General features: G+C 48.7%; 1 protein-coding gene across 1 annotated transcript; it reads left to right on the top strand.

Moving 5' to 3' along the window:
- Positions 1-3,677: 3,677 nt before the first annotated feature.
- Positions 3,678-20,313, top strand: LOC133339829 (histone-lysine N-methyltransferase PRDM7-like; the record flags this gene model as incomplete). Its single annotated transcript, XM_061547965.1, has 8 exons — positions 3,678-3,728; positions 4,720-4,855; positions 8,108-8,272; positions 9,224-9,300; positions 11,188-11,383; positions 16,892-16,950; positions 17,878-18,047; positions 20,051-20,313. Coding segments are annotated over exons 2-8 (1,051 nt in total), but the record flags the coding sequence as incomplete, so codon positions are not given.
- Between the last annotated feature and the right edge of the window lie 275 nt (positions 20,314-20,588).

The raw sequence follows: 20,588 nt of genomic DNA, 5'->3' as shown, positions 1-20,588 counted from the left end.
TTCTACGTGACTTTACCGAAAGAACCAAGAATATGAATCCCTGTAGTCACGAAATCTTCAAATCGAAAAAAAAATCTCTTCTTGGTTCTTTCGGTAAAGGCACGTAGAAGGGAAGTAATAAAATAATAAGAATAAAACATAATAAAATAATATGATATAATAAAATAATATAATAATATAACATATTATTATATAAGTCACTTATAAGGCAAGTAATAAAATAATAAAAATAAAACAATAATTTAATATAATAAAATATTTTATTATATTTTGTTTCATTATCTTTTATTTTTATTATTTTATTACTTCCCTTCTACGTGACTCTACCGAAAGAACCAACAATATGAATCCCTGCAGTCACGAAAGTTTCAAATCGAAAAACAAAAATCTCCTGTTGAGAATGACCTCACCGGACCGGTGGAGGCAGCGCTGCCGTCTTGGTCCCAATTGGCAGCGGCGGCGTCTCGTTGGTTGTGAAGGCGGCCCAGCTCACACAGCCCGTGCCGGTGCAACAGGCCGTAGTCTACCCGGGGTTCAAGCGGCCTAGGCTACATTGTACCCGGGTGTATCATGGCCGAGGCCAAATTATACCCCTCTAGGCCAAATCATACCCTCATGATAGTAATAGTGTTGAGCGATATCTTCTTGTTTAGTGCTGCCTAACGGCGTGTGCGACTTCACGATGATATTGGTCCCGGTCTAGCACGGCGTGTAGAGTTTGTGCTGTTGTTAATTGTAGCCATGTTTTGATGTTACTGAGCCATGTCGTTTTTGGCCGTCCTGGTCGTTTTTTCCCTTCGATTTTTCCTTCCAGGATTTGCTTTAATAGCTGGTATTTGTGATATACACATGAATTACTAAATTTTTCCAACATTTTATTTATAACTGTAAACACATAGACTTTGATTACTTCAACCAGAAAAACTGATAATAACCCTAAAAATGCTTCAATTGATCAAATTGAGATTCTTACTTCCATTTATACGCTTTTTAGATATCGATTGAAGTCCGTTGTCGGCTGTTCTCTGTATGGATAATTGCCTTTGAACTTTCACATGGGGCATGTTCTGCCCTGGAGGGGGGGTATGGTCTGGACCAGTCTAGTTTAAACCCCCGGGTATAGTTTAGCCTAGGACACTTTATCCCCCGGGTCTACTCTGGCCTGGGCCAAACTATATCCGGGTTTAATCGGGGCAGGGGTTATTTTTAAATCCTTTATATTAAGTTCACTTGCTTGCTTGCTTGCGCGCTCACGACCGTGCAAATCTTTCAGTCGTTTTTTAACCGACTTCCCGTGATCCAATCGAGCTGACATTTTGCACACAGACTCGTTGTGCGTGACAATTTATTTTCGTGAAAAAATTTTACCAAAATTTTACACTTTTTAGGAAAAAAAAAATTGTATTTAATTACCAATTGCTTAATGGTGGCAGGCAACCATCTGAGCCATAGGTGGCAGCCATCTCAAGCCAGAGGACGAGAGGACTCTAGCCGCCACGCATATAAAGGATTTATAGTGAAAAACTTTGTTTTTACGGGTTAATTTTTAGCCTGTTTCACCGGTATCTCCAGGAGGTCGGAGCGACTTGCTCTGCGGTAACACTTTTCCGTGACAGAGGTTTGGTTTTTGTTGTTGTTGTTGTTGGGTTAGAGATCTCGTAAATATCAACATTGTGTCGTTAACCCACCACCACCCACCACCATCGCCTGACACGGCCAATCAGTCAGGGTTTGTCACGTAAACGAAACGTGCCAATTGGTTACCAACTTCAGCACACACAGCGCTTGTGTGTCGGGGAGAGTGAACCCACAACAGCATTTACAATTCGAGTGCCGGTGACGTTTCGCCGGTGATTACAAACAACGGCGACCGGTTTCATCGGGCGATGTGCCAGGATTGTGATCCAACGCCATCTAACCCAGGAGCAGCAGCAGCGACGACAACAAAAACCTTCATCACAGACACCGCTGGTCGCAAGAGACTGCGCGTGGCGCTTTGTGTTGCCGTTGCCACGAATCGTCGAAGCGCGTTCACGATCTGTTGTTCTCCTGTAACGCGGTGGTCATTTCGATTTAAATCTTCTTTCGTGACTGCAGGGATTCATCTTCTTGGTTCTTTCGGTAAAGTCACGTAGAATGGAAATAATATAATAATAAAAATAAAACAATAAAGTAATTGTTTTATTTGTATTGTTTTATTATTTAATAATAAAATTATAAAAATAAACATTTACTTTATTATGTTATATTTTTATGGAAATAATAAAAATAATAAAAATAAAACAAGAAAGTAATTGTTTTATTTTTATTATTTTATTATTTAATAATAGAATAATAAAATAAACATTTACTTTATTATTTTTTATTTTTATGGAAATAATAAAATAATAAAATTTAAACAATAAAGTCATTGTTTTATAATTATTATTTTTATTTAATAATAAAATAATAAAAATAAACATTTTCTTTATCATGTTTATTTTATTTATTTTATTATTTCCATTCTACGTGACTTTACCGAAAGAACCAAGAAGATGTGGTGGTCATTGTTGCGTTCCTGAAGAACACCGCGTTGTGGAGAAATAATATAAACTATGGGGGGTGAAGCGTGGTCCGCGACAACACGCGAGATGATGGGTGAGACAGAGGCCGGACTACGACTGAGGCGCGTGGGTAGCGTCTAGAAGCAGCATCCAGCAGCATCCCAATGCCTCCTCGCGTGATGCCGCTACGCCGAGGCAGCCGCACGGAGAACCGCTTGTTCCTACTCGCGTTGCGACCTCGTTCCGTTCGCTCGCTCGCGTTGCATCCAATCCGCATCCGCGTTACAAACAGCGTGTTCCCCTACACATCATTCACGGCGTTATATCATCCAATCGGCGTTGTTCAAACTAACACGCGGCGTTGTAGGAGAACCAGACTGTGCCGCTGTCTTCTGCTGTTTAACGCAGAGGCCGCATCGACCGTTCCAATAGTCGCTGTAGCCACTGCGAGCCCCAAGCTGTCGGCTCCCGGCTCTTAAACTGCCCCCCCCCCCCCTGGCGTTATCTGTAATCGTTACACACAGCAGCACCTGGTCACAACTGCTCACTGCTAATCCTAACAACACCAATCCCAGTCGTCAACCCTGCACCTCAAGGATGGTAAAACTATGACCCAACAAAATTACACATCACACTGTCCTACAGACTTCAATTCACACGCCCCTACAGATGTGTTTTGGTCATGTGCCTACCTTTCCTATACTCTGCACTGCTACGGTGTTTATTGTGTTGTGTTTGTTGTTGTGGCGTTCTGACCACGTGCCCCTACTGGACAAAGAGCTTCACAGCTCATCGGATTCTTCCAGAATAAAAATTTAAACTCTTAAAACTGATGACGTCACTGCGTGGTGACGTCACGCGTCTCGCCCCCCCACTCCCCACTCCCCTCCTCCCTCCCCACCCCACTCCCCACCACCACCAACCGCCGCCATTGGCCACTGAGTGACGGTGACGTCACCACGGCGCCTGTGCCAGGCTGGGTGCACTTCGAGGCTGCCGCGTGAAGTGTCGACGGCTCGACACTGAGGTGGTGACGTCACGCGAGCGTTGTGTTTAACGATTTAACCACGTGACGATATTACGATATTAGCGTAAAGATATGAGCATTAGCTGAAGTGATGTGAATACGTTCGGATTACCTCAAGTAATGTTACATTTACCTGAGGGGATGTTACCTCCCGCGAGGTAAAGTTACGTCGCCTGAGGTAAAGTTACCTCACCTTCCATTGCATTCCGATTACCTTACCCTGAGGTAATAATCACGCGATAATTGTGTTTAATGATTTAACTACGTGAGAATATTACAATATGGGCATTAGCTGAAGTGATGTGAATACGTTCGGTTTACCTCAAATGTTACATTTACCTGAGTTAATGTTACCTCACATGAGGTAAAGTTACTTCACCTGAGGTAATGTTACTTTACCTCGGATAGAGGTAACTTTACCTCTACCTAAGGTAAAGTTACCTCACCTGAGGTAATGTTACCTCATCTGAGGTAAAGGTTACCTCTATCTTAGGTAACCTGAGGTTACCTCAGGTGGAGGTAAAGCTGGAGCTAGTACGTCATGGTAGAGGTGGGAGTTCACACACTTTACCACAAAGACAAAGATCCCCCGTGTAGCCTCTAACAGGCTGTTAGCGAGCAGCACCTACTAAGGCTACCGGCGCTGTGGCACACGAGGGGTGGGTGGCCAGCACCACGCCCGGCCGCCTTTGTCTCCCCAGTGGCGATGTTCACACACCGCTACACCGGGTGCTCATTTGAGGCTGAGTCGACCTAGGGGATGAGGTCCACGACCGGTTCAGATGATCGTCACCGCTGTTGGTGGTGGCCGTGAGCGGGAATGGAACTGGAGTCTCTGACCGGTCCTGGGCCTCTTCCCCTAGGTCGACTCAGCCTCAAATGAGTTCCTGGTGTAGCGGTGTGTAGTGAACATCGCCACTGGGGAGACAAAGGCGGCCGGGCGTGGTGCTGGCCACCCACCCCCTCGTGTGTCGTTCCGGCCTTCATAGGCGCCGCTCGCTCACAGCGCTTGACCCGACAGTCTGTTAAGGCCACACGGGGGATCTTAGTCTCGTATCCCTGTGACTCTGTCTCCATGTGACTCCATCTCCGTGACTGCGTCTGACCGTCGTCCGCGTCTCGTCCCTCCGTGTCTCTGCGCCTCAGCAGCAGCAGCAGCAGGAGATGGGCGACTTCCGAGACATCAGAGGCTTCTTCACCAAGGCCGAGTGGAGCGATCTGGCCGAGTGCGAGAAGCGGCGCTACAGGAACATCAAGCAGAACCACGCCGTCCTGCTGAACCTCGGTGGGTACGGCAGGCCGAGCCTCTTCGCAACTAAACTAATTCATCTTCTTGGTTCATCTTCTTGGTTCTTTCGGTAAAGTCACGTAGAATGGAAATAATAAAATAATAAAAATAAAACATAATACAATTATTTTATTATGTTTTATTTTTATTATTTTATTATTCTACGTGACTTTACCGAAAGAACCAAGAAGATGAATCCCTGCAGTCACGAAAGCTTTAAATCGAAATCTTCTCGGTTCTTTCGGTAAAGTCACGTAGAAGGGAAGTAATAAAATAATAAAAAATAAACAGAATAATTGTATTTTATGTTTTATTTTTATATTTTTATTATTGAATAAAACATAATAATTGTATTTTTTGTTTTATTTTGATTATTTCCCTTCTACATGACTAATAAAAATAAAACATAATAAAATAATTATCACTACGTTTCGGCTACAACACAAGCAGCCGTCCTCAGGTGAAGAAACAGAGCTGTCGGAAAGACAGCGTCCCAATGAACACCGCCAAGCTTGGCAGCGTATATTTAAGCTGGGTTAGAGGAGGAGGGCGCCTTGACAAAGGCATTTACATATCAAGAGGAATTTAGCAGTGTTATCAATATAACACTGGTCAACACACTTTTTCTGGCATAAGGTATTCCAAGGGGTTTAAGGTAATTTTGGGGTTCTGACTCCAAATCTGGCATCAGTTTTTGTCTATCACATCAGGTTTTTGAGATATGAAATATTGCATTTTCAATGAAAACTGCAGAAGAAAAATATTAAATAAATGTGGATATCTACATAAAATGATATCATAAACACACTATCCTAAAAATACAGCACCATATTTTAACACTAAAGCAGTCACTGACTCGCAACAACTTGCAATCATAAGTGACAGAGTAAATTTCGGGTAAAATCAATGAAAATGGAGTATGCCGATAGCATATAAGTATAACCCGTAAAAACAAAGTTTTTCACTATAAATCCTTTATATGCGTGGCAGCTAACTTAATATAAAGGATTTAAAAATATATTCGCCTGTGGAGGACGCGGGGATCGATCCCGCGACCTTTGGCATGGGAAGCGAGGGCGCTACCAACTGCGCTACTCCGCCACGGCCTGTGGAGGGGTTACGCTCTTGGCTCTTACACTCTGACGTTCAGCCAAAGCCATGAATTAGTTCTATCTGAATATATGTAAAATATTTTTTTTTTTGCCTAAAAAGTGTAACATTTTGGGAATTTTTTTTCACGAACAATAATTGTCTGGCACAACGAGTCTGTGTGGAAAATGTCAGCTCGATTGGATCACGGGAAGTGGGTTAAAAAACGACCGAAAGATTTGCACGGTCCTAAGCAAGCAAGCACGCAAGCACGCGAACTTAATATAAAGGATTTAAAAATGATGTGATAGAGCAAATCTGAGATCAGATTTGGAATCGGCACCCTGAAACTAGTCTTAAACAGCTGCAAAAGTCCAGGCCAGAAATCTTTTTTTTTGTTGACCAGTGTAATCAATGTGCTCAATATACTCTCCAATAAGCTGAGCTATTAACATTAAGTAACTGGGTATACGCTACACTATATAATGACTATCATATAGTGAACCGATAAAAAACTAAAATATAAAATACATCAATGTAATCAATATACTCAATATACTCTCCAATAAGCTGAGGTACTAACAGTAAGTTATACATTACACTTCTATGTCGCAAAAAAAAATAATATGCCTCCAGCTAAACTTTTTTCTTACATCACACGCATATACCCCGTACTATACACTGCCATAGACCAACCCAACATTGAATTATACACTGCGTTACTATACACTACCTTAGACTATGCATTGTAATATTAGACTATGTATTATTCTACACACCCTACTGTATACCACACTGCTGTATATTCACTATACAATTACGATACTATATATTACCTTATACATTATATTAGACATTACACTGTTATACTATTTATTATTATACAATCTGCTATACACCATCTCATTGACCGTCGCGTGAAAGGTACGAAGAGGAAGCAACGAAATATATCAATGGAGAGTGGTAGAAGGAGACTTGCAGCGGAGCAAAGACTCCATTTCGTGAGGAGAAAACGTGAACACAATCAGTTAAGATCCGAAATGGTTTATTACGTCCTTCCAATGATTGCTGAGCCAGAGTCCATCTTCTCAGTTGAAATTGTCTCTGTGTTTGTATATGTGGATGGCCTCATGAACGAATCTCTCATAGTAGCCGGATGGCTTGCAGAGAACCTCTGTCTTGGAGAAGTCAATGTCATGTGAGCCCACTGAATTATAACAATGGTCTGCCACGGCTGAGGTGTTCGTTCTACCGTGTTAGTAATTATAATGATGAGACCAAAACGTCGTAGCAGCGTGGCATGCATGGACCGCCATGGTGGCGAGATGTTAACTCCCTCTCATGGTCTACAGGAGGTCGTGGGTTCGATGGAGACCCTGACGATGCCTGTCATATATCTGGAGTCTGCGTGTGTCTCTCCCGGGTGAGATGTTAACTACCTCGCCTAGTCTACAGGAGGTCGTGGTTTCGATGCCGACGCTGACGAAGCCTGTCATATATCTGGAGTCTGCGTGTGTCTCTCCCCGGTGAGATGTGAATTCCCTTTCCTGGTCTACAGGAGGTCGTGTGTTCGATCCTGACCCTGACGCCTGCTGTGTATTTGGAGTTTGCATGTTCACTCTCCCCGTGGTCGCGATGGTTTTTCTCCTGGTCCTCCGGGTTTTCGCTCCACATGTAGAATCAACATCACGCGTTTAACGTATTTGATAATATTTAATCATTGTCTTTGAAACTGATTGGTCTACCCCAGAGACAGCCTTCTTCATGGCCTAGTCTCACCAGTGTCAGACCAGAGAACAACACCAAAAGGCGACCGGTACAAAGACAATGCAGTGTCAAGAGCATCTATAGCTCGGGGTGAGCAGCTATATCATGGGACCTTTTTGCCAGAATCAAAGTATGAAAAATAAGAATCGGTTTACCCTTTCTGGCAATAAAACAGGAGGCGATAATATGTTCAAACACCAGATAGATTATTCCTTTGCAAGGAATCAAGTTACTGCATTAACCACGCGTACTTGTGGTGATCACGCAAACAAACACGCTCTGATAATAATCACATCGTCAGGACTGTGTTACGAGGACCCGGTGTGTTGCTATGCTGCACCGGTGTACCGCCAATACGTACAAATAACAATGACCGACTGCCTTCTTGCGCAGGGATGAACCCGGCCCAGCCCGAGTTCATGCGCGCACGTGGCAAGCGCAGGGTGAGGGGGAATGGAGCGGAGTGCGGGCGGTCGAGCGACTCCGACGAGGAGTGGACGGGGAGGAGGAAGAGGAAGGAGGTGGCGATGCACGGAGGACGAAGAGGTGGAGGCAAACGTAAAAGGGCGCTTGCAGACCGTGCAGAGACCCCCTGTAGACTCACACAGAGATCCCCTGTAGACTCACACAGAGACCCCCTGTAGACTCACGCAGAGACCCCTGTAGACTCACACAGACAACCCCTGGAGACTGACGCAGAGACCCTCTGTAGATTCACGCAGAGACCCTCTGTAGACTCACACAGAGACCCCTGTAGACTCACTCAGAGACACCCTGTAGACTCACGCAGAGACCCCCTGTAGACTCACACAGAAACCCCTGTAGACTCGCACAGAGACCCCCTGTAGACTCACGCAGAGACCCCCTGTAGACTCACGCAGAGACCCCCTGTAGACTCGCACGGAGACCCCCTGTAGATTTCGATTTAAAGCTTTCGTGACTGCAGGGATTCATCTTCTTGGTTCTTTCGGTAAAGTCACGTAGAAGGGAAGTAATAAAATAATAAAAATAAAACATAATAAAATAAAATAATTCTCACGACGTTTCGGCTACAACGCAAGCAGCCGTCTTCAGGTGAAGAATGAGACACTGCCAAGCTAGGAGCTTATATATAATTCGTTTCGCATTAGAAGAAGTTACAGCAGCAGATGTTAGTGTAAATGCGTTTGGTATTACCTTAGAGTCGCGGCATCTCTTCAGAAAGGTGAGAGACTCGATTAGCTGAGCCTTCTTATCACGGAGCTTGTTGAAGGATCTCAAAGTTATGTGGAAACCCTCCCCGTAGAGGCGGTTAAATTTCGATTTAAAGCTTTCGTGACTGCTGGGTTTCATCTTCTTGGTTCTTTCGGTAAAGTCACATAGAAGGGAAGTAATAAAATCATAAAAATAAAACATAATAAAATAAAATAATTCTCACGACGTTTCGGCTGCGTGCGTGCGTGTGTTCACGTGTGTTCACGTGTGATCACGTGTGTGCATGTGTTCACGTGTGTGCGTGTGCTCACGCAGGAGGAGGCAAGGGGGCTGCTTCACGCTGGGCCACCGTGGGAGAGTCGCACGCGAGGGCAGCTCCCAGCAAGCGCAAGGTCTCTGTGCACAGCGCACGGCACTCCTCTCGTTACAGCTGCTGCTGCTGCTGTTGTCTTTAGTTTGTTGTCCTTCCGCCGCACCTCCCATTAGCGAGGTTGGCTACGTACGGTTACAAAGAAATTCAACATACATACAGTGAGGGAAAAAAGTATTTGATCTCCTGCTGATTTTGTACGTTTGCCCACTGACAAATAAATGATCAGTGTATAATTTTAATGGTAGGTTTATTTGAACAGTGAGAGACAGAATAACAACAACAAAATCCAGAAAAACGCATGTAAATTTTTTTATAAATTGATTTGCATTTTAATGAGGGAAATAAGTATTTGACCCCTCTGCAAAACATGACAGTACTTGGTGGCAAAACCCTTGTTGGCAATCACAGAGGTCAGACGTTTCTTGTAGTTGGCCACCAGGTTTGCACACATCTCAGGAGGGATTTTGTCCCACTCCTCTTTGCAGATCTTCTCCAAGTCATTAAGGTTTCGAGGCTGACGTTTGGCAACTCGAACCTTCAGCTCCCTCCATAGATTTTCTATGGGATTAAGGTCTGGAGACTGGCTAGGCCACTCCAGGACCTTAATGTGCTTCTTCTTGAGCCACTCCTTTGTTGCCTTGGCTGTGTGTTTTGGGTCATTGTCATGCTAGAATACCCATCCACGACCCATTTTCAATGCGCTGGCTGAGGGAAGGAGGTTCTCACCCAAGATTTGACGGTACATGGCCCCGTCCATCGTCCCTTTGATGCGGTGAAGTTGTCCTGTCCCCTTATCAGAAAAACAACCCCAAAGCATAATGTTTCCACCTCCATGTTTGACGGTGGGGATGGTGTTCTTGGGGTCATAGGCAGCATTCCTCCTCCTCCAAACAGGGCGAGTTGAGTTGATGCCAAAGAGCTCCATTTTGGTCTCATCTGACCACAACACTTTCACCCAGTTGTCCTCTGAATCATTCAGATGTTCATTGGCAAACTTCAGACGGGCATGTATATGTGCTTTCTTGAGCAGGAGGACCTTGCGGGCGCTACAGGATTTCAGTCCTTCACAGCGTAGTGTGTTACCAACTGTTTTCTTGGTGACTATGGTCCCAGCTGCCTTGAGATCATTGACAAGATCCTCCCGTGTAGTTCTGGGCTGATTCCTCACCGTTCTCATGATCATTGCAACTCCACGAGGTGACATCTTGCATGGAGCCCCAGGCCGAGGGAGTATGACAGTTCTTTTGTGTTTCTTCCATTTGCGAATAATCACACCAATTGTTGTCACGTTCTCACCAAGCTGCTTGGCAATGGCCTTGTAGCCCATTCCAGTCTTGTGTAGGTCTACAATCTTGTCCCTGACATCCTTGGAGAGCTCTTTGGTCTTGGCCATGGTGGAGAGTTTGGAATCTAATTGATTGTTTCTGTGAACAGGTGTCTTTTATACAGGTAACAAGCTGAGATTAGGAGCACTCCCTTTAAGAGTGTGCTCCTAATCTCAGCTCGTTACCTGTATAAAAGACACCTGGGAGCCAGAAATCTTTATGATTGAGAGGGGGTCAAATACGTATTTCCCTCATTAAAATGCAATTCACTTGATAACATTTTGACATGCGTTTTTTTTGGATTTTGTTGTTGTTATTCTGTCTCTCACTGTTCAAATAAACCTACCGTTCAAATTATAGACTGATCACTTCTTTGTCAGTGGGCAAACGTACAAAATCAGCAGGGGATCAAATACTTTTTTCCCTTACTGTATACTGTACTAGAGGAATCCGATGAGGTGTCAGGGTCGAGATCGAACCCGCGACTTCCTACGTACCAGGCGAGGGAGTTAACATCTCCTAGCCACCGCTGGTCACCGCACAAACTTTGCCCCCCTCACCCCACCACCCCCTCCGCTCAGACTAAAGCGGAAGCCCTGGAGTACGTGTGGAGCATCTTGCAGGGCGTGGAGGAGGAGCAGCAGCAGCAGGAGGAGGAGTCCAGGGGATTTGAGCTGAGGGAGGTGCACAAGGCCAGGATGGCGATGTTCAGGCTGGAGCGCAGAGCTACCGCCTGCAAAGAGGCCCTGAGGGTGGCGCTCCAGAGGATACATGGAGGTGCGTAGCCTGCAGCGGTGATTTATATTCACATCGCAACTCCACGCTCCCCTCTATTCTCACTGGAACTCCACGCTCCCCTCTATTCTCACCGGAACTCCACACTCCCCTCTATTCTCACCAGAACTCCACACTCCCCTCTATTCCCACCAGAACTCCACACTCCCCTCTATTCTCACCAGAACTCCACACTCCCCTCTATTCCCACCAGAACTCCACCCTCCCCTCTATTCTCACCGGAACTCCACACTCTCCTCTATTCCCACCAGAACTCCACGCTCCCCTCTATTCTCACCGGAACTCCACACTCCCCTCTATTCCCACTGGAACTCCACGCTCCCCTCTATTCTCACCGGAACTCCACACTCCCCTCTATTCCCACCAGAACTCCACACTCCCCTCTATTCTCACCAGAACTCCACACTCCCCTCTATTCCCACCGGAACTCCACACTCCCCTCTATTCCCACCGGAACTCCACACTCCCCTCTATTCCCATCGGAACTCCACAATCCCCTTTATTCCCACCGGAACTCCACACTCCCCTCTCTTCCCACCAGAACTCCACACTCCCCTCTATTCTCACCGGAACTCCACACTCCCCTCTATTCTCACCGGAACTCCACACTCCCCTCTATTCTCACCAGAACTCCACACTCCCCTCTATTCCCACCAGAACTCCACACTCCCCTCTATTCTCACCAGAACTCCACACTCCCCTCTATTCCCACCAGAACTCCACCCTCCCCTCTATTCTCACCGGAACTCCACACTCTCCTCTATTCCCACCAGAACTCCACGCTCCCCTCTATTCTCACCGGAACTCCACACTCCCCTCTATTCCCACTGGAACTCCACGCTCGCCTCTATTCTCACCGGAACTCCACACTCCCCTCTATTCCCACCAGAACTCCACACTCCCTCTATTCTCACCAGAACTCCACACTCCCCTCTATTCCCACCGGAACTCCACACTCCCCTCTATTCCCACCGGAACTCCACACTCCCCTCTATTCCCATCGGAACTCCACAATCCCCTTTATTCCCACCGGAACTCCACACTCCCCTCTCTTCCCACCAGAACTCCACACTCCCCTCTATTCTCACCGGAACTCCACACTCCCCTCTATTCCCACCGGAACTCCACACTCCCCTCTATTCTCACCGGAACTCCACACTCCCCTCTATTCCCACCGGAACTCCACACTCCCCTCTATTCTCACCAGAACTCCACACTCCCCTCTATTCTCACCGGAACTCCACACTCCCCTCTATTCCCACCGGAACTCCACACTCCCCTCTATTCTCACCGGAACTCCACACTCCCCTCTATTCCCACCGGAACTCCACACTCCCCTCTATTCTCACCGGAACTCCACACTCCCCTCTATTCCCACCGGAACTCCACACTCCCCTTTATTCCCACCGGAACTCCACACTCCCCTCTATTCTCACCAGAAACTCCACGCTCCCTTCTATTCCCACCGGAACTCCGCACTCCCCTCTATTCTCATCGGAACTCCACACTCCCCTCTATTCTCACCAGAACTCCACACTCCCCTCTATTCTCACCGGAACTCCACACTCCCCTCTATTCTCATCTGAACTCCACACTCCCCTCTATTCTCACCAGAACTCCACACTCCCCTCTATTCCAACCGGAACTCCACACTTCCCTCTATTCTCACCGAAACTCCACACTCCCCTCTATTCCCACCAGAACTCCACACTCCCCTCTATTCCCACCGGAACTCCACACTCCCCTCTATTTCCACCAGAACTCCACACTCCCCTCTATTCCCACCGGAACTCCACACTTCCCTCTATTCCCACCGGAACTCCACACTCCCCTCTATACTCACCGGAACTCCACACTCCCCTCTATTCTCACCGGAATCCCACACTCCCCTCTATTCTCACCAGAACTCCACACTCCCCTCTATTCTCACCAGAACTCCACGCTCCCCTCTATTCTCACCGGAACTCCACACTCCCCTCTATTCTCACCAGAACTCCACACTCCCCTCTATTCTCACCAGAACTCCACGCTCCCTTCTATTCTCACCGGAATTCTACACTCCCCTCTATTCCCACCAGAACTCCACACTCCCCTCTATTCTCACCAGAACTCCACACTCCCCTCTATTCTCACCGGAACTCCACACTCCCCTCTATTCTCACCAGAACTCCACGCTCCCCTCTATTCTCACCGGAATTCTACACTCCCCTCTATTCTCACCAGAACTCCACACTCCCCTCTATTCTCACCGGAACTCCACACTCCCCTCTATTCCCACCGGAACTCCACACTCCTCTCTATTCCCACCGGAACTCCACACTCCCCTCTATTCTCACCAGAACTCCACACTCCCCTCTATTCTCACCAGAACTCCACACTCCCCTCTATTCTCACCGGAACTCCACACTCCCCTCTATTCCCACCAACATTCCACACTCCCCTCTATTCTCACCGGAACTCCAAACTCCCCTCTATTCCCACCGGAACTCCACGCTCCCCTCTATTCCCACCGGAACTCCGCACTCCCCTCTATTCTCATCGGAACTCCACACTCCCCTCTATTCTCACCAGAACTCCACACTCCCCTCTATTCCAACCGGAACTCCACACTCCCCTCTATTCTCACCGAAACTCCACACTCCCCTCTATTCCCACCAGAACTCCACACTCCCCTCTATTCCCACCGGAACTCCACACTCCCCTCTATTTCCACCAGAACTCCACACTCCCCTCTATTTCCACCAGAACTCCACACTTCCCTCTAATCCCACCGGAACTCCACACTCCCCTCTATACTCACCGGAACTCCACACTCCCCTCTATACTCACCGGAACTCCACACTCCCCTCTATTTCCACCAGAACTCCACACTTCCCTCTAATCCCACCGGAACTCCACACTCCCCTCTATTCTCACCGGAATTCCACACTCCCCTCTATTCTCACCAGAACTCCACACTCCCCTCTATTCTCACCAGAACTCCACGCTCCCCTCTATTCTCACCGGAACTCCACACTCCCCTCTATTCTCACCAGAACTCCACACTCCCCTTTATTCTCACCAGAACTCCACGCTCCCCTCTATTCTCACCGGAATTCTACACTCCCCTCTATTCCCACCAGAACTCCACACTCCCCTCTATTCTCACCAGAACTCCACACTCCCCTCTATTCTCACCGGAACTCCACACTCTCCTCTATTCTCACCAGAACTCCACACTGCCCTCTATTCTCACCAGAACTCCACGCTCCCCTCTATTCTCACCGGAATTCTACACTCCCCTCTATTCCCACCAGAACTCCACACTCCCCTCTATTCTCACCAGAACTCCACACTCCCCTCTATTCTCACCGGAACTCCACACTCCCCTCTATTCTCACCGGAACTCCACACTCCTCTCTATTCCCATCGGAACTCCACACTCCCCTCTATTCTCACCAGAACTCCACACTCCCCTCTATTCTCACCAGAACTCCACACTCCCCTCTATTCTCACCGGAACTCCACACTCCCCTCTATTCCCACCAAACTCCACACTCCCCTCTATTCTCACCGGAACTCCACACTCCCCTCTATTCCCACCCGAACTCCACACTCCCCTCTATTCTCATCGGAACTCCACACTCCCCTCTATTCCCACCGGAACTCCACACTCCCCTCTATTCCCACCGGAACTCCACACTCCCTCTATTCCCACCGGAACTCCACACTCCCCTCTATTCTCACCAGAACTCCACGCTCCCTCTATTCCCACGGAACTCCGCACTCCCTCTATTCTCATCGGAACTCCACACTCCCCTCTATTCTCACCAGAACTCCACACTCCCCTCTATTCTCACGGAACTCCACACTCCCCCTCTATTCTCATCGGAACTCCACACTCCCCTCTATTCTCACCAGAACTCCACACTCCCCTCTATTCTCACCGGAACTCCACACTCCCCTCTATTCTCACCAGAACTCCACACTCCTCTATTCTCACCAGAACTCCACACTCCCCTCTATTCTCATCGGAACTCCACACTCCCCTCTATTCTCACCAGAACTCCACACTCCCTCTATTCTCACCGGAACTCCACACTCCCCTCTATTCCCACCGGAACTCCCACACTCCCCTCTATTCCACCGGAACTCCACACTCCCCTCTATTCTCACCGGAACTCCACACTCCCCTCTATTCCCACCGGAACTCCACACTTCCCCTCTATTCTCACCAGAACTCCACGCTCCCCTCTATTCCCACCGGAACTCCGCACTCCCCTCTATTCTCATCGGAACTCCACACTCCCCTCTATTCTCACCAGAACTCCACACTCCCCTCTATTCTCATCGGAACTCCACACTCCCCTCTATTCTCACCAGAACTCCACACTCCCCTCTATTCTCACCGGAACTCCACACTCCCCTCTATTCCCACCGGAACTCCACACTCCCTCTATTCCCACCGGAACTCCACACTCCCCTCTATTCTCACCAGAACTCCACGCTCCCCTCTATTCTCACCAGAACTCCACACTCCCCTCTATTCTCACCAGAACTCCACACTCCCCTCTATTCTCATTGGAACTCCACACTCCCCCTCTATTCTCACCAGAACTCCACACTCCCCTCTATTCTCACCAGAACTCCACACTCCCCTCTATTCTCACCGGACCCTCCACACTCCCCTCTATTCTCACCGGAACTCCACTCTCCCCTCTATTCTCACAGGAACTCCACTCTCCCCTCTATTCTCACCGGGAACTCCACACTCCCCTCTATTCTCACCAGAACTCCACACTCCCTCTATTCTCACCGGAACTCCACTCTCCCCTCTATTCTCACCCGGAACTCCATGCTCCCCTCTATTCTCACCGGAACTCCCCAATCTTCTGTAGTGCTGATGGAAGTCGCCACTGCTGTTGATGCTACTGCTACATGTGCTCCTGTCAGTGCTGCTGCTGGTACTGATGCAGCCTATTAACTAAACGATGTTTATTTTACCAGGGTAAGCCGCACTGAGCTGTGTAGCTGTTTTTCACAAGCGACCTGGCTATCACAAATGAGAGCTCAACGAAGTGACTTATCATCATCATTATCATTACGTGGACATTTATAGCAGCCAAATACTCTCAACGCGTGACGTTTATTCTAAACGTCGAGGGGAAAAACCGGAGGACCCGGAGAAAATCCACGCAACCACGGGGAGGTATTCGCCATGAAAGTTTGCACACACAAGGAATTTACTATGGCCGGAAGGTGCATACATTCAACACGTAGGAATAAGTGGTATACAGTCTAACTATACTAAAATTACAAAGTCTAACTAATACTAAGGGGCTAAAGTATGTAAAATTGTGAATAAGCGTACAATATAAAATGTAAACTAGCCATAATATACAATCTAAAATACAAAAGGGTAATATGTTGTAAACTATACAGTCGGGATGGAACCCACGACCTCCTGTAGACCACGAGAGGTAGTCAACATCTCGCCGTGTTTGCCTGCAGGCTCCTCCGTGCCGCGGCCTCCGCACAGGCTGTGGCGGTGTCGCGCAGCGCTCGCTCTCGCAACGGCCTGCGCCCGCGCGAGAGGCAAGTCTACACAGAGGTGGAGGAGCCCCAGGACGACGACTTCTTCTGTGAGACCCCCTGCTCCCTCTCACTCTCTCTCACTTTCTCACTCTCTCTCTCACACTGTCACTTTCTCACACTCTCTCTCACACTGTCACTTTCTCACTCTCTCTCTCACCTGTCACTTTCACACTCTCACTCTCTCTCTCACTTTCTCACACTCTCACTCACACTGTCACTTTCTCACACATTCTCTCACACCGTCACTTTCTCACTCTCTCTCACACACTGTCACTTTCTCAAACTCTCTCTCACACCGTCACTTTCTCACTCTCTCTCACACACTGTCACTTTCTCACACTCTCTCTCACACTGTCACTATCTCACTCTCTCTCTCACACTGTCACTTTCTCACACTCTCTCTCACACTGTCACTTTCTCACAATGTCAGTTTATCACACTCTCACCTATCTATCTCTATTGCTCCCGCGCTCTCACTCGATACGTTTCCACCTGCCTCCCTCTCACACTCTCCCCCTTTCCTTCCCTCTCACACGCTCCCTTTCTCGTACTCTCACTTACCTCTCTCTCTTTTGCTCCCTCACTCAGGGATGCAGGGAGGGAGCAGGGAGGGTGACAGGGTTTACATCTCCGATGAGCGAGCTAAATAATCTTCTTGGTTCTTTCGGTAAAGTCACGTAGAAAACGTGACTTTACCAAAAGAACCAAGAAGATGAATCCCTGCAGTCACGAAAGCTTTAAATCGAAATTTGACCTAAAGAAGTTCACAATGCAGAGAGGGAGGGAGGGAGGCATCTGTCTGGAGCGCTCCTCACCCTCTCACTCTCTCACAGTGCCACTGCTGCTGCTGCTGTTGCTACTGCGGTTCGCCCTCCTCCCACTGCTGCTGCTGTGGCTCTCAGTTCTGCGAGCTGTGCAGGGATTTCTACCTGGCGGAGTGCTCCGTGCACGGCCCGCCAGAGTTCATCGCGGACGCGGCCGTTGGCCCCGGGAGTGGCCAACAGGGCCCGGCTCAGCCTGCCCCAGGGCCTCACCGTCGGCGCCCTCCTCCATCGCCGGCGCCGGCCTCGGGGTGTGGAGCAACAGGAAGAAGCTGCCCAAGGGGGTGATGTTGGGCCCTACCAGGGAGAGGTGTCTGAGGAGAACCCCGTGAGCGAGTACTGCTGGCTGGTGAGCTGCTGCTGCTACTGCTGCAGCCTCCTCCTATTCCTACATCATCATCGTGTGTGTGGAGAGGAGGCTCGTGAAGGCGATGCAGAGAAACCCATAGCCTCACACAGTCACCCACAGACTTACACAGAGATCTAGAGACTGGCACAGAGAGACCCAGAGGACTCACAGAGACCCATAGACTCACACAGAGACCCATAGACTCGCACAGAAACCCATAGACTCACACAGAGACCCATAGACTCGCACAGAGACCCATAGACTCGCACAGAGACCTATAGACTCGCACAGAGACCCATAGATTCACACAGAGACCATAGACTCGCACAGAGACCCATAGCCTCACACAGTCACCCACAGACTCACACAGAGACCCAGAGACTGGCACAGAGAGACCCAGAGACTTTGCACAGAGACCCAGAGACTCGCATAGAGAGACCCACAGACTTGCACAGAGACCTAGAGACTTGAACAGAGACCCAGAGACTCACAGTGGGACACACAGACTCACACAGAGACCCAGAGACTCACACAGAGAGACCCAGATACTCCACACAGATGCTCAGAGAATCGCACAGAGAGATCCACAGTCTCACACATAGACCCCAGAGACTCGCACAGAGACCAAGAGAATCGCACAGAGACCCACAGTCTCACACAGAGACCCAGAGTCGCACAGATACCCTAGAGACTCGCACAGAGACCCATAGACTCGTACAGAGACCTAGAGACTCACCCAAGACCCCAGAATCACAGAGAGACCCAAAAATTAACGTAATTATTTGAACTTGTAACACACAGCAAAGACGGTGGTCACCGCATGGCGCGGCGCTTACAGATGCACTTCTGCGGCCGTCTGGAAGGTTCTTCCTTCCAATGTTAGGAAGCCACTGGGAGCTTAGCACTTTAAAATCTTGTAGATTGAAAATGCATTTCTTTAGAACTGCTTTTAGTGTTTAGTTTGTTGTCCTTCCCCCGCACCTCCGATCAGCACGGTTGGCTACGTGCGGTACGAAAGAAGTTCAACTTACAGTCCAACTGACATTAATTATCCGTGGATCTGCTCGTGTGCGTGTGTGTTTCAGATTTACAAAAACAAAAAGGATTGTGAATATGTTGATGCTCAGGATGAATCTAAATCAAACTGGATGAGGTGATTATTGTCTGAAGGACCACTACACAGAGATCAGAACCACTACACACAGAGACCAGAACCACCACACACAGAGACCAGAACCACTACACACAGAGACCAGAACCACTACACACAGAGACCAGAACCACTACACACAGACCAGAACCACTACACACAGAGACCAGAACCACTACACACAGAGACAAGAACCACTTCACACAGAGACCAGAACCACTACACACAGAGACCAGAACCACTACACACAGAAACCAGAATCACTACACCCAGAGACCAGAACCACCACACACAGAGACAAGAACCAGCACACACAGACCAGAACCACTACACACAGAGACCAGAAACACCACACACAGAGACCAGAACCACTACACACAGAGACCAGAACCAGCACACACAGAGACCAGAACCACTACACACAGACAAGAACCAGCACACACAGAGACCAGAACCACTACACACAGAGACCAGAACCACCACACAGAGACCAGAACCACCACACACAGAAACCAGAACCACCACACACAGAGACCAGAACCACCACACACAGAGACAAGAACCACTACACACAGAGACCAGACCCACTACACACAGAGACCAACCCTGGGCCTCCCCTTGGTCGACTCGGCATCAAATGAGCACCCGGTACGGAGCGTGGTTCCAGCCACACCACCCCCACGTAGCGCCCAGTGCCGGCCCTTAATAGGCGCTCGCTAACGGCGCCCACCCCGCCCCCGCGTCTGCCCGCGCAGGTTCGTCAACTGCGCGAGGAATGAGCAGGAGCAGAACCTGGTGGCCTTCCAGCACAGGGGGCAGATTTACTACCGCACGTTCCGTGCCGTGGGGCCCGGCTCTGAGCTGCTGGTCTGGTACGGCGAGGAGTTCGCCCAGGAGCTGGGCATCGCCTGCGAGGCCGGGCCCTCGCGACGCCGCAGCAGCAGCAGCAACGAGATGGCTCCCAGGGCCACCGCCAGAGACCTGCAGCCCGTGCAGCCTCCACCAAGCGAGGAACACCGTGAGCACCGCTCACCAGAGACTCACCACTGCTCACCAGACTATAGCCACCACTCACCAGAGATGATAGCCACCACTCACGAGAGACGATAGCCACCACTCACCAGAGATGATAGCCACCACTCACCAGAGATGATAGCCACCACGCACCAGAAATGATAGCCACCACTCACCAGAGATGGCAGCCACCACTTACGAGAGACGATAGCCACTACTCACCAGAGACGATAGCCACCACTCAGTAGAGATGATAGCTACCACTCACCAGAGATGATA

This window comes from Lethenteron reissneri, unplaced genomic scaffold (genome assembly GCF_015708825.2).
Source record: "Lethenteron reissneri isolate LAM-NWPU_2019-01 unplaced genomic scaffold, ASM1570882v1 scaffold_422, whole genome shotgun sequence".
Lineage (NCBI taxonomy): Eukaryota > Metazoa > Chordata > Hyperoartia > Petromyzontiformes > Petromyzontidae > Lethenteron > Lethenteron reissneri.
This window is presented reverse-complemented; position numbering and strand designations above follow the sequence as displayed.